Source organism: Ruditapes philippinarum, unplaced genomic scaffold (assembly GCF_026571515.1).
Source record: "Ruditapes philippinarum isolate M1 unplaced genomic scaffold, ASM2657151v2 ctg2330_1_1_1_1, whole genome shotgun sequence".
Classification (NCBI taxonomy): Eukaryota; Metazoa; Mollusca; class Bivalvia; order Venerida; family Veneridae; genus Ruditapes; species Ruditapes philippinarum.
In genome coordinates, this window is record NW_026861942.1 from 252,874 (window position 1) to 265,923 (window position 13,050).

Below are 13,050 nucleotides of genomic sequence, written 5' to 3' on the forward strand. Positions count from 1 at the left end.
TTACCATCATTATCAGCATCACAATCATTAATAGTAGTATAAGTATTATCATATCTAATGATGACTACTTAGAAATATACTTTTATAGTTAGTGAGTTCTTGACAAAAGTTTTCTTTATTCATTACATAATTATAAGTTTCTTGGTATAGATGAATTCCAGTTCTCTCTGAAATCAACTGTATTGGAAGGAATAAAAAATTAAAACATAACACATAACAAATTGGGTGTTTTCTGTTTATTCACTTTTTCTAATAGCATAGAGCTAAAGCATAGATCAACAAATGCAGGGTTATCTTATATTAAATATACATATATAAATCTAAAACATGTTTGTAAAATGCACAAAATATTTAAACAAAATCTATCACAATATCTTTAATAAATAAAATGTTAAAATTCTATATAAAGAAAAGTTTTAAAAATGACAAAGTAAATTATTTAAAATTCTGGTTTTCATTCTTATGAATTCTATTCTATTTGGAATCATAAGCACACAAAAAAGATAAAAGAAAGGTAGTAAGAGAGAATGTTCCATCACCAGACAGATGGTATTTGCAACTAAGTGATTGTTGAAAAACAACTATGTCCCCTCTTTAAAAAGGAGATTACTTTTTACAACTCACCAAACACTTACGGTAATATCTATGTATGTACATGTATACCATAATCTATGTTACATGGTAGGCAATAAATCAGGAACTTTCTTGGCTGACAAACTTCAAATTCTCATTTTGATATTTCGATAACTTGGAACAAATTGGGTATTTCGAAAAAAAAAAAGATGGCTGTGCAGTTCCATTTAAAATATTTCAATAGGATATGGTCTAAAAACCAATACCAGATTGATCAGAAATACTAGAAAAACCCATGTAAATAATCTTACAATGACTACATGTGACATGAATTTACAAAATGAAAATAAACTTTCTAGATTCTACAATCGAGACATAAAATAACAATTTTATCACTTCTGGTAGCAACCTTGAAATGGTTCATTCAATGCAGAATTATTCCTCAATTAATGATGTTTTTTTTTAAATTGATTTATAATATAAATGTCTCAGCTTTATCAACAATATCAAGATCCAGATCAAGGTTCAATGTAAAAACAACACCAGTTAAAAAATAAATTTCTATAAGCATAGTTGTTGTTTTTCTGCATTAACAACCTAAATAAATATCATTATTTCTAATGTAATCCAGTTACATGACAGTCAGTGATTTTTTAATTTTTTTTACAAAGTCAGTGATTTTCGTTTTTGTAAAGCAATTATTATAAAACAAGAACTAGCAATTAATTTCTTGAAACATGATAGTATAAAGTCCCAGGTGGCATTGGGGCACTAATCATAAACAGTGGTTTAATCTTTAATAATCTTACCATAATTTTGGTGTATCATACAAATTAAAATTGTATTTTTTCTACAGATTTCAAATTCATTAAAACAAATCTATCTTGCAACAAAGTAAAGGACATTAAAATATTCTGAATTCCAATTGCTGTGCGTTTGCAGATAGCAATGGCATTAATATTCCTGTTGTTGGATGTAGCGATTCATTCGCAAGACTCCAGGTGAGTTAATACTATGCCCCCCCCCCCCCAAAAAAAAAATCAATAATAACAAAAAAAAACTTAAAGTTAAATTCATTAATTTTCCAAAAGCTAGGTAGATAGATTAGATACATGAAAGAATCCAAAGACAGACTTTGATCTAAAAGTGTTGAGATACAAGTACTTTTGAGACAAGTCATATTTTGAAGATTTTATGAAAATACGTTTTGTTTTTTCTTTTTACTTCTATCACTATATTTGTACCCTGATACTTAAAGAGTAACTTGCATATTTTGGCACACCATATGTATGTTTAATGTGTAAGTATAACATGTCTATTAAACATCTTTTTTCACTTGACAATGTAACTAGTTTGTTATTCATAATAATACAGTTCATATTGATATCTTTTTAAGAGTTTTGAACACTTTCTAAATATTCACATTGAATTTGGATGAAATATGGAGGCATGCTACTTGAATAAATGTTATAATTGTTTTATAATGGACCAAATTATATACACAAATTAAGAAAAAAAACTTCTAATTTCAACAGAGCTATCATGAAACAAGATATTAAATTATGTTTAAAAAAAAAAACACTAAAATTTCACCCATACAACTAAAGCTAGAGTAATTTGATGTTTGTTTAAAATTTCTAATTAAAACAAGGTAATATATCAAAACTGAATAAAGACTTCACATAAAATCAATTTGTTAAACTTTTCATGTTCATATATGATGATAATCCAATCAATAATAAAACCAGTCTGTCAAATTCAGTAATTTAATCAGTCAGTAATCTAAGGGGAACAACTCTCAAATATATAATGAGCCTGTGTACACTAAGGGAGGAAACTCTTTTTATATAAGCTTTGAAGTTTTGTAGACTAGATGTGGTTGCTATGGAAACTATCTTGCTGAACCTTTAGGTCTTCCAACAACAAATGGTGATACTTTACCTACAAAAAAATATAAATAACATTTTATGTAATTTCTATAACCAAACAAACATAAGAATAGTTATATATCATTAATTACAAAACAGAAAAGAGCAATTTTGCACTGTTTTCAAAGAAGCACAGAAAAAACACGCACAAAAATAAAATGACATCAGAGGTTAAATGGCTATTCGAACATTGTGCAATAAAAAGTAATTCAATATAAAGCCATCATAGTGATAAAACATTTAACATTTTTAATAATTTGAATTGAGAAATATATTATAATGAACAAAATGCAATGCAAACACACAGGTAACCATCTGCAATATAGAAATAAATGGTTATTTGTGTGTGCTTCCATTCCTTATCGTAAATTTGGCATTGTACACAAAGTATTTAAACCAATCATAATTCACGAAACTTGTGTAATTTGTAACGTATATATAACTGTTAAAAAAAGAATATAACACTTACTTCTGGCAGTTTCTCCAGAATCTGCTGTGTTTGACGTTTGTGACTTGGTTTTGTATAATGCCCTGTAAGCATAATATACATACAATGTAAATTATATAAAGCATTTCTCATTAGAGTTTTCTGTTATTTATGATACATGGATAGTAGAAAAGCATCGTATAAAACATTCTTCATCAAAATACTAGAAAAATTGCAACTTAAATTGAGTTTAGAAATCAATTTATTGGACATGTAGTGCTCTATTTCTTCTATATCTACAGGCATACTCCTTTCAGATTTGTTTACCTGGGGTTGAGGGTGCAATCCTCAGGCGAGGCCAAAGTTCTCTGTGACAATTAACCTCAAACATTGAATGTAATAATCATTAATCTCTCACTGCTGATAACAAAATCATGTAAGATTAGTAGTGGGTCACTTTTAGAGACTTTAAAAATATTTGTTTATTTATGCAGAAAAGTGGCTGGCAACATATAACCAAAAGTGTGTTAAAATCGGCATAGAAATCAAACAAGCTTTCAATTTACTTATTTTGATAGGATTGTCATTAGAATATAACTAGGATATAGCTTTAGCTTTAACAGAATATGGCCTGGCCAATGTACACATCCATGCAGTTTGACCAAGACGGTTCAAAATTTAAAGCTTGGCAAATTCATTATACAAAATCAGAAGGTGAAGGGTAAAAGGAATGCAAAAGAAATATTTGACCTGTACTGCCTGGCCTGTTGTAGGTATTTTCTAGCCAATGTGATCTCCTGGCCAAGTCTGCGTAGATCATCCCCTTCAAGGTCCGGTAAATGTGGGTACTGAAATATTCATAAAGTAGCATAAGAACCAAGTGAATCTATGACAGCTTTTTTTTAACCAGTCAGTTATCAAGGCTGTGAATATATTATTTCATCCTCTTAGAGCAGAAATGGGTTAACATAGAGAGTTAACCCGTTACTGCACTGAAGTGACAATTTAAAACTGAAAACTAACAAAAACAACTATAAAGTATGACAAAACATATACCTCGGCATCATTAAATCCATCTGTAAGAAGTTTGTGTGCGAATAATTGAGCATCAAAATCACTGTGACAACGGTGGTAGCGACCTGATGTTTCTGTTGCGAGGAGACTAAGGAAACTGTTTGCAGTGCTGCAAAAATGAAAACGAAAAACATAATTCAATGATTAACAACATAAGAGAGTTTATATTATTATCATATACCATGATAAATTGTAAAATGGACTTTGGAATGTATTTAAAAATATCCATTGCTTTAAAGTCAGGCGTCTTGATATAAAAATACTTAAACTGCACATTAAACAGCCCTATAAGATGCATATAAGTATAAGCTAGCCTGTATCTTTAAAGACGGTATAGGCAAGTAATTATTACTACCTCTGGCATTCAAAAGGATTAACAACTTTTATTTACATTCTGAACTTCTACTAAGAAATTATTAATCAGAATTTCCTGAATGTTAAAAGTATAACCATAAAGGCCAAGGTCATTCAGATGTCAAGGTCAAATTCAAAATATTTAAGCAAATTTCTTGATAAGAGGTAAGTTTGAACCAATATGTAGTATTGTGGCCAAGTATACCACTGACAGGCTCTAGACAGCCAAAAAATATGCACTCCAAGCTATCAATAAATGTAGGGGAACAGAAATTATCACAAATGACAGTATGAAAAGGGCATAAGCTTGTAATTGTCCTCCTTTTCTTATTCTGGCAAACAATGTGTAAAATTCACAAAAATTTTGGTGCATATAATAACACTTACTTGTCGTTGCAGTTGAATGATATGGTATTTATTGGTATGAGGTTTTTCGTATTTTCGGCGACTTCTCGCAGTACAAGAGATGTGCTGGTATCTGGTTTACCATCGGTTAACAAGTATACTGAGTCTATCTCAGGGTCATCAAATGCAAGCTGAAATAGAATTTATACATACTGGTTAACTAGGTATACAAAGGGTTGGTGTAAAAGTTTTTTACAATAATAATTGCTAAGTTATATAAGATGTGGTTCATGAAAAAATAATTTAATGTGAAAAGTAAACAATATCAATCTTGCTATTAAAACTTCATTTGTACAGTTGTACATAGTTCATGAAATTTTACATGTAACCTTGCTCTTAATTTTAGAGTTAAATTAAGACAGCATATTAACCTGCATTTGTGAGCTGTACCTAGGGTAAGTGTATTATCAAAATACAAATTTCCCTTAGGAACTATATATTCTCTTTCTCAGTAAAACAGTATTCTACGTTAAGCAATACTTTAATACTTACAATACTTTCATATTTTTGTGCTTTGATTAAATTGTCTTTGTTTTAATAGTTTATATGAATTTATTTCAGTTCGATTGTGTTGAAGGCTATAAGCTTAGTTAAACACTCTCAAATCCGTTCCTGGAACCAGCCAGTACTAATCAATGAATGTAAAGTTTCTTGCCCAAGGAAACAACGGCTTGCCCCTGATGGGGTTTGAACCCACGTAGCCAGCAATCTTAAGATTAATAGTATACATTGACTGTTGTGTTTAATAGTATACAATGACTACATGAATGTGACAAATACACAACAATAAACCCTTACTTGAAATCTGAGTCATCAAAGTGCTTGATAAAGAAAAAATCTAATAAATCACATACCTGTAAAGCCTCGAGCGTACATGTATTACCACTGGCTTTTAATGTTGACGCCCACTTGATGGCAGAATGACAGTTTTCTTGGGTAGCTGGTTGTATATTTTCTTGCCATTTCTCACAATTTCCAGAAAACCGGATCAGATTAAATCTATAAACAATAAAATTAAATGTTAGTGACAGTTACATAAAAGTTTCCCTTTTCATTGCCTACATATCATAAGTAAGTAATAAATCATACTATAAAATTCTCTAAATGGAAACTTTAAAGGTCATCTCACTTCGCAAAATGTGAAAATTCTAACAGAGCCTGTTCATGGATAGCAGTGCTAAATGCAAGTTATTTCTGCGCCCCCTAGCAATGGTTTGAACTCTACATTTAGTCATGAAAATGGTGTAAAATTTAGATTCATTACAGCCTCTTTGTATAATTAATTATTTTCTCCTGCATTGATTTGGATTGGTCCATTACTGACTTCAGGTAAGTTCAGTTTCATACATTATTTATGGATATGCCAGCTCACTAGTCTATACAATGTAGTTATATATTTAATAAAACAGGTACATGTATTGTGGTTTTAAACCCTACATTTACCACAATGTAAGTGTTCTTATATGACAACAATACTAGTCAGTTCCATGAAATGGACCCAAAAAATGATTGCCTCAAATGACAAAAACTTTTTTTTTCACAACTGATCTCAAAAACAAATAAATTTTATCCCAATAAATGCCCACTATCTATTCTCTATTAAAATATAAATATTCCTGAACCATAATTTAACAGAGGAATTGTAATCTTTTACAATGTTAACAAGAGGGCCATGATGGCCCTGAGGTCGCTCACCTGTATTTAGGTCCCCAGAGCGGGGCTAGTTTAAACCCCAGGGCTTTTATTTGAACAAACTTGGTAGACACCCACAAAAAGAAGTTTCCTGCAATCTAACCTCTAGCTCATTGGCATTTTTAAATGAAGATTTTTAAAGTTTTTACTATACACATATAGTTAAAAACAATGACACCTCTGGGGCGGGGCCAATTTTGACCACGGGGCTTTTATTTGAACAAACTTTGTAGACACTCACTAGAAGATGTTTCATGCTTAATATCTAAACTCTAGCTATTTGGGTTTTTTAAAGAAGATTTTTTAAGTTTTCGCTATACACATTTAAGGAAAATCAATGACCCCCGGGGCCGGGCCAATTTTGACCCCAGGGCTTTTACTAGAACAAACTTTGTGGACATCCATTAGCACATGTTTGGGTTTTTTCAAAGAAGAATTTTTAAGTTTTTGCCATACACATATAAGGAAAAATCAATGACCCCCAGGGCGGGGCCAATTTTTACCCCAGGGCTTTTATTTGAACAAACTTTGTAGACACTCACTAGAAGATGTTTCATGCTTAATATCTAAACTCTAGCTATTTGGGTTTTTACAAAGAAGATTTTTTAAGTTTTCGCTATACACATTTAAGGAAAATCAATGACCCCCGGGGCCGGGCCAATTTTGACCCCAGGGCTTTAACTACAACAAACTTTGTGGACATCCATTAGCACATGTTTAATGCTTAATATCTTAGCTCTAGCTCTTTGGGTTCTTTAAAAGAAGATTTTTTAAGTTTTTACTAAATGCATATAGGGAAAATCAATGACCCCCTGGGGCGTGGCCAATTTTGACCCCAGGGCTTTTATTTGAACAAACTTGGTAGACACTTATTAGAAGATGTTTCATGCTAAATATCTTAGCTCTAGCTCTATGGGTTCTTTAAAAGAAGATTTTTTTTAGTTTTTACTATATGCATATAGGGAAAATCAATGACCCCCTGGGGCGGGGCCAATTTTGACCCAGGGCTTTTATTTGAACAAACTTGGTAGACACTTATTAGAAGATGTTTCATGCTAAATATCTTAGCTCTAGCTTTTTGGGTTCTTTAAAAGAAGATTTTTTAAGTTTTTACTATATGCATATAGGGAAAATCAATGACCCCCTGGGGCGGGGCCAATTTTGACCCAAGGGCTTTTATTTGAACAAACTTGGTAGACACTTATTAGAAGATGTTTCATGCTAGATATCTAAGCTCTAGCTCTATGTGTTCTTTAAAAGAAGATTTTTTGAGTTTTTACTATATGCATATAGGGAAAATCAATGACCCCCTGGGGCGGGGCCAATTTTGACCCCAGGGCTTTTATTTGAACAAACTTTGTAGACACCCATTAGAACATGTTTCATGCTAAATATCTTAGCTCTAGCTCTTTGGGTTCTTTAAAAGAAGAATTTTTAAGTTTTTACTATATGTATATTGGGAAAATCAATGACCCCCTGGCGCGGGCCAATTTTGACCCCAGGGCTTTTATTTGAACAAACTAGGTAGACACTTACTAGAAGATGTTTCATGCCAAATATCTAAGCTCTAGCTCTTTGGGTTTTTTAAAAGAAGATATTTAAAGTTTTTTCTTTTGGTTGCCATGGCAACCAGAGTTCTGCATGGAATTAAATTCTTTGAACAATTTTTAAAGGTGACCACCAAAGGAACATTCCTGTGAAGTTTGGATGAAATTGGCTTAGTGGTTTATGAGGAGATGTCATTTGAAGCAAAAGTTTACGGACGGCCGGACGGACGCCGGACGAAAAGCGATCACAAAAGCTCACCCTGTCACTTTGTGACAGGTGAGCTAAAAATTCAAGTTAACATACCGACAACCCTGTCTATACAGTTGTTCCCAGATCAATGAAGCTAGCTCTTTCTTTAGTTCCTCCATGTATGGTACCATTGAACCAGATGTATCTATCAGAATTGCACATTTCTTGTGAACTACTGTTCCAAACACACGTCTGCTACCTGAAATACCATACAGCATCTTTTTAACCATTACCCTTCTACATTTATATAATGGACTTGTCCTGCTTTAAATTTGGAATTGTTTATTGTTATTATAAGGGGTGTTGATATCAAAATGCTAAGATACACCCTTACACCATCTCTTTTTGTACAATAGATTGGCTTTGCTTTGAAATTGGAAATGTCCATTGTTATTGTAAGGGGTTTTGATATCAAAATGCTAAAATACACCCTTACACGGCCTATTTTTGTACAATGGATTGGCTCTGCTTTGAAATTAGAATTTTCCATAATGTTACTATAAGGGGTTTTGATATAAGAATGCTTCAATCAAGCATCTAAAAGTATAGTCTGCTAAGACTGTGCACATGTGAAGGCTGGCCTGGTTCTATATTGGTAGAATTTAATGGTAAGTCAATATTGTTACTAGCTTTCAAGCAGTTAAGACTGACTACAAGCACCATCAAATGAATGTTACACTGGTTTTACTATATTTTGATTGATTTACAAACTGGCATAGAAATATACTAACTTGAACAAGTGTTTTCCGCCAGTCATAATTTAAATTTGTGACTGACAACAAACCAGTACAAACTGACAACAAACCAGTACATAAATAGAAAAAGATGAAAGATATGAAATGTAAAGCAAATCTTATTACATTTTTTCTAATCTTGTAAGAAATATCTAATACATTATTCAATGCAGTTTATAGCTTTTCTGACAGGTTATTTCTTCAAAAGCAATGTATTTTAAACATAACAAAAAAATCAAATACTGACCACTGAGTAGCCACTGTAATCGTTTAAGGTAACGCTTCAGAACTTTCTCCACTTGTTTCTCATAGTCCTCTAGTTCATGAGGCATCAACTGGAGATGCTTGACTGTACCCTTCACATTGATACTTGGGAATATATCACAGTATCTGTAAGGTGATAACCAAAATACATGTTCATTACATTTGCTAGTGATTGGAAATTAGCAGACGTACAAAGCCATTGTATATAAAACATTGTAAATACATTGTTCTTCCTAATTTTATGACGTATTCTATAGATATGGGCCATAACAGAATGCATAAAAAGTCAATGTTTGGAAACTGGATTAAACTTTATTCATGTTGATAATAAACAAGAGATTCCTAAAGACCCTGGATGGCTCAACTGAGAAATAATGTATGAAAGTATGTAATGGTAATGTAGAATCTTCAGCCAATGTTTCACTTGTTTCAAATCATCTGATTGCCATTGTGTTCAACAGACAAAAACTACTTTAGTTTCTTTTTATATAAAAGACCATCTAACTCAAGGATCATTCCTACCAAGATTTAGCCATTAAGGAAATGATGTCAGCTAAATAAAAATCTAATGTAAGCTCTGGTGGCAAGTTTGGTTAGGAAATTAAAATAACACTAGCTACTTAAAAAGAGCCCCAAAGGATTTTTCTTGTTGAGTAAAAAAACTCAGCCAAGCAGTTTAAAAGGGGAGACGTGATTAAAAGCTTATTTCTATTTTCAGCTTTTGTGGCTATCTTGTTCTGCAGACAGGATCAATTTCATTTTTATAGAGGAGCACCTTAAGAAAATTACAGTACAATTTCCGTTAGAATTGACTTGTTGTGTAAGGAGGCAATATTATACAAAGCAGAACTTAACATCATACAACATACAAAGGCTTGTTGCAATATCTCATATGATCACATTGTAATCATGTGAGCTGAAAGTTGGTTATTTACTCCATATATGTATATAAATGAGCCACGCCATGACAAAACCAGCATAATGGGTTTGCGACCAGCATGGATCCAGACCAGCCTGCGCATCCACACAGTCTGATCAGGATCCATGCTGTTCCCTATCAGTTTCTTTACTTGTTATAGGGTCTGTAAGCAAACAGCATGGATCCTGATCAGACTGCGCGGATGCGCAGGCTGGTCTGGATCCATGCTGGTCGCAAATGCACTATGTTTGTTTTGTTGTGACGCGGCTCATATGTTCTAAAAAGAATATCAATGGCTGTTCTGTTCTATTCTAGGAATAAAATATCTATACACACTATGACATTTAAACTTTGCTACAACCATATTAAAGAGATGAGACTATTTACCATAAACTTCTGGAGTTCTAATTTTATTAGTAAAATCATATTCTGACAGATAAACAATTTAAAAAATTAAGAAATTTTAAAGAAAGGAAAGCTGTTTGAAAAGAAGTAATAATACATGCTGAGATCTTCTATCTAGAATGAAGAAGTACTAAATTCTTAACCCCAATCCTGCTGAATTTGCTTAATCAGATTTTCAAAGAAAGAAGCAGAAGTAATGTTAGACCAGAACCATCAATAAAATAAATTCTGATAACTTCTAAAAACAAGCATAGAAATTCTAGTATCTAAAGTGTATGCATTTATTGCTCCTTTGAAAAATGATATAAAATTTCTATATTCAACATCATAAGTAAAGTTCATTTTGATATTTATATCAGTTATGCACACTTATAAAGTTCTTATGAGCAAAGGCATTTCTTGTTTAACCCTTTAACCCATAAAATTTATATAATGAGCTAGTCCTATTTTGAATTTGGAACTGTTCTTTGTAATTTTTAGGGATTTTCATACCAATTTTGAATCCTAAAACTACTTAGGAATAAAATAAATACATATACACAATACCAATGTATATATTTAAAACTGACAGTTTCACAATGATGAAATTATATTTTAAAAATTTTGCATAATTTGCTTTAAATTTTTTATAGGGAGTTACTAAACAACAACTGACATCAATATACCAACAATCTAAAAATAGATTCTGTTGGGAAACTACAGAAATAAAGAGTCCACTCCCTAACAATGAAGAACTCACCTTGTATGTTGTCTCTCATATACTAAAGAGCTAATATAAAATAATCTGCCATTATATTCCCTGTAACTTTGGTTTTGCTATACAATTTTTGAACATTACGTGCAAGACAAATTTACTGGCTTAGTTTAAACACTACTTATCTAAGTTTGATTGTTTAGAATTAAGCTTGTAGCTTATTTGGAAAATTCTGGAGCCTGGTTCCTTGAATTTAACCAGTGTACGTGTCATATGAGGAACCAGGCTTATGACCAAAGTAGGAGTCAAATTTTGATTGGTTAAGAGACAGAAATGGACATGTCAAACTTCCATTTTCAGACAGTCAATTTATCAATATATGGATAATCAAGGTAACTACGGAAAGAGCATTGTAAACATGATTATTTTATTTTGGAACAAGAGCTGTTTGTGGTGTGATTGATTAAACAAAGATTTGAATAAAATATCGGCAAAGTCGAACATGATGGCTTGTCTACTGCGATTGTTATAGTTGGGTTTATTTTTCTGGCATTTTAAGAAGTTGGTCATGTTCCAATGGTGTTAATGTTAGATTAAATCATGTATGTTCTCCAGTCAGTATAATAAGTTTTTAGACAGAATAATTGTACAGAATATTGAAAGATATATTCATATGATGAATTTATGTATAGAATATCATATGATAAATTTATGTATAGAATATTTAATGATATATTCATATGATAAATTTATGTATAGAATAATGAAACATGAATTAATGTGTACATACTTGGCAGAGACTTGTTTCTTCAATGATTTGACACCATCTTCCACATGTTTACAATCTGGTCCTGACACCAGCTTGGTGAGGTCTAATTTTAACTTGGATAAACTGTACAATCTCAACCACTGAAAAAAATTATCAATATTCACCATGTGATGTAACTTGTTCTCAATATATGATAACTATCAGTCACTTATTTTTTTTTATTATATGATCTAAATATAGCTGCAATCTCATTGGTCCAAACAGTAGTCAACAGAACTTTTTATAAAATCATATTCACTGGGTGTAGTATCATATTTACTGGCTGAATTGGATTTTCCCAGTCTAAAAATAGACTCATATTCAATGACCATACACTGTAGACTGTTAATTACGCGTGTTAATTAAAAAATAATTGTTGCTTTTTGTTCTTTATGGCATATTTCTCGATTAAAATATCATTACTTTACTATTATACTTAAAGGCTACACCGCAATGATGAGTATAAACTTGAATTATTTTTGTATGCGCAGCGTTCGCGTAGTCGTTGCACGCCTAACACGTGCGTCTTTTTTCCCGCGCTTCAACGAGGCAAAATTTGTACATGTATATAAGGTTGTACTTTTTGTGATTTTTTTTTATTTCTTAGCCTATTCATATAATAAAACAATTATTGACTAGTGAGCCATTGAATATGATGTGATATTCACCGGCAGAAAGTCATATTGACCTCGGCTATCGCCTCGGTCAATATGTCATCTGCCGGTGAATATCACATCATATTCAATGGCTCACTAGTCAATAATTGTATAATTGTATAATATTATTCATGTTTGATATTAAATTTTCAGAGCTTACAACTGTAGTTGTACAGATCAGTGGACAAAAGACAGGTCATCAAGTATATATTCTGTAGCAGGGGTCTTTTATAGGCTGCTTCCCCACAGGAAACTTCTTTTAAATCATGTAGCTTCCCCTTTAATTAAATTAAGATCAAGACTTTTCTTCCTTTTTTGCA

General features: G+C 31.9%; 1 protein-coding gene across 1 annotated transcript in view; it reads right to left on the reverse strand.

Annotated features, from left to right (window-relative positions):
- Window positions 1-221: 221 nt before the first annotated feature.
- The window catches only part of LOC132717437 (von Willebrand factor A domain-containing protein 3A-like), a 36,381-nt gene continuing 23,552 nt past the window's right edge, over window positions 222-13,050 (reverse strand). The window contains exons 24-32 of the mRNA XM_060700906.1: window positions 12,057-12,175; window positions 9,232-9,374; window positions 8,305-8,449; window positions 5,616-5,760; window positions 4,744-4,892; window positions 3,985-4,111; window positions 3,679-3,776; window positions 2,965-3,032; window positions 222-2,508 (exon numbers count right to left, since the gene is read on the reverse strand). Of these exons, the coding sequence (XP_060556889.1) occupies window positions 2,465-2,508; window positions 2,965-3,032; window positions 3,679-3,776; window positions 3,985-4,111; window positions 4,744-4,892; window positions 5,616-5,760; window positions 8,305-8,449; window positions 9,232-9,374; window positions 12,057-12,175 (1,038 nt within the window). The 3' untranslated portion in view covers window positions 222-2,464. The remainder of the gene's footprint in view (window positions 2,509-2,964; window positions 3,033-3,678; window positions 3,777-3,984; window positions 4,112-4,743; window positions 4,893-5,615; window positions 5,761-8,304; window positions 8,450-9,231; window positions 9,375-12,056; window positions 12,176-13,050) is intronic.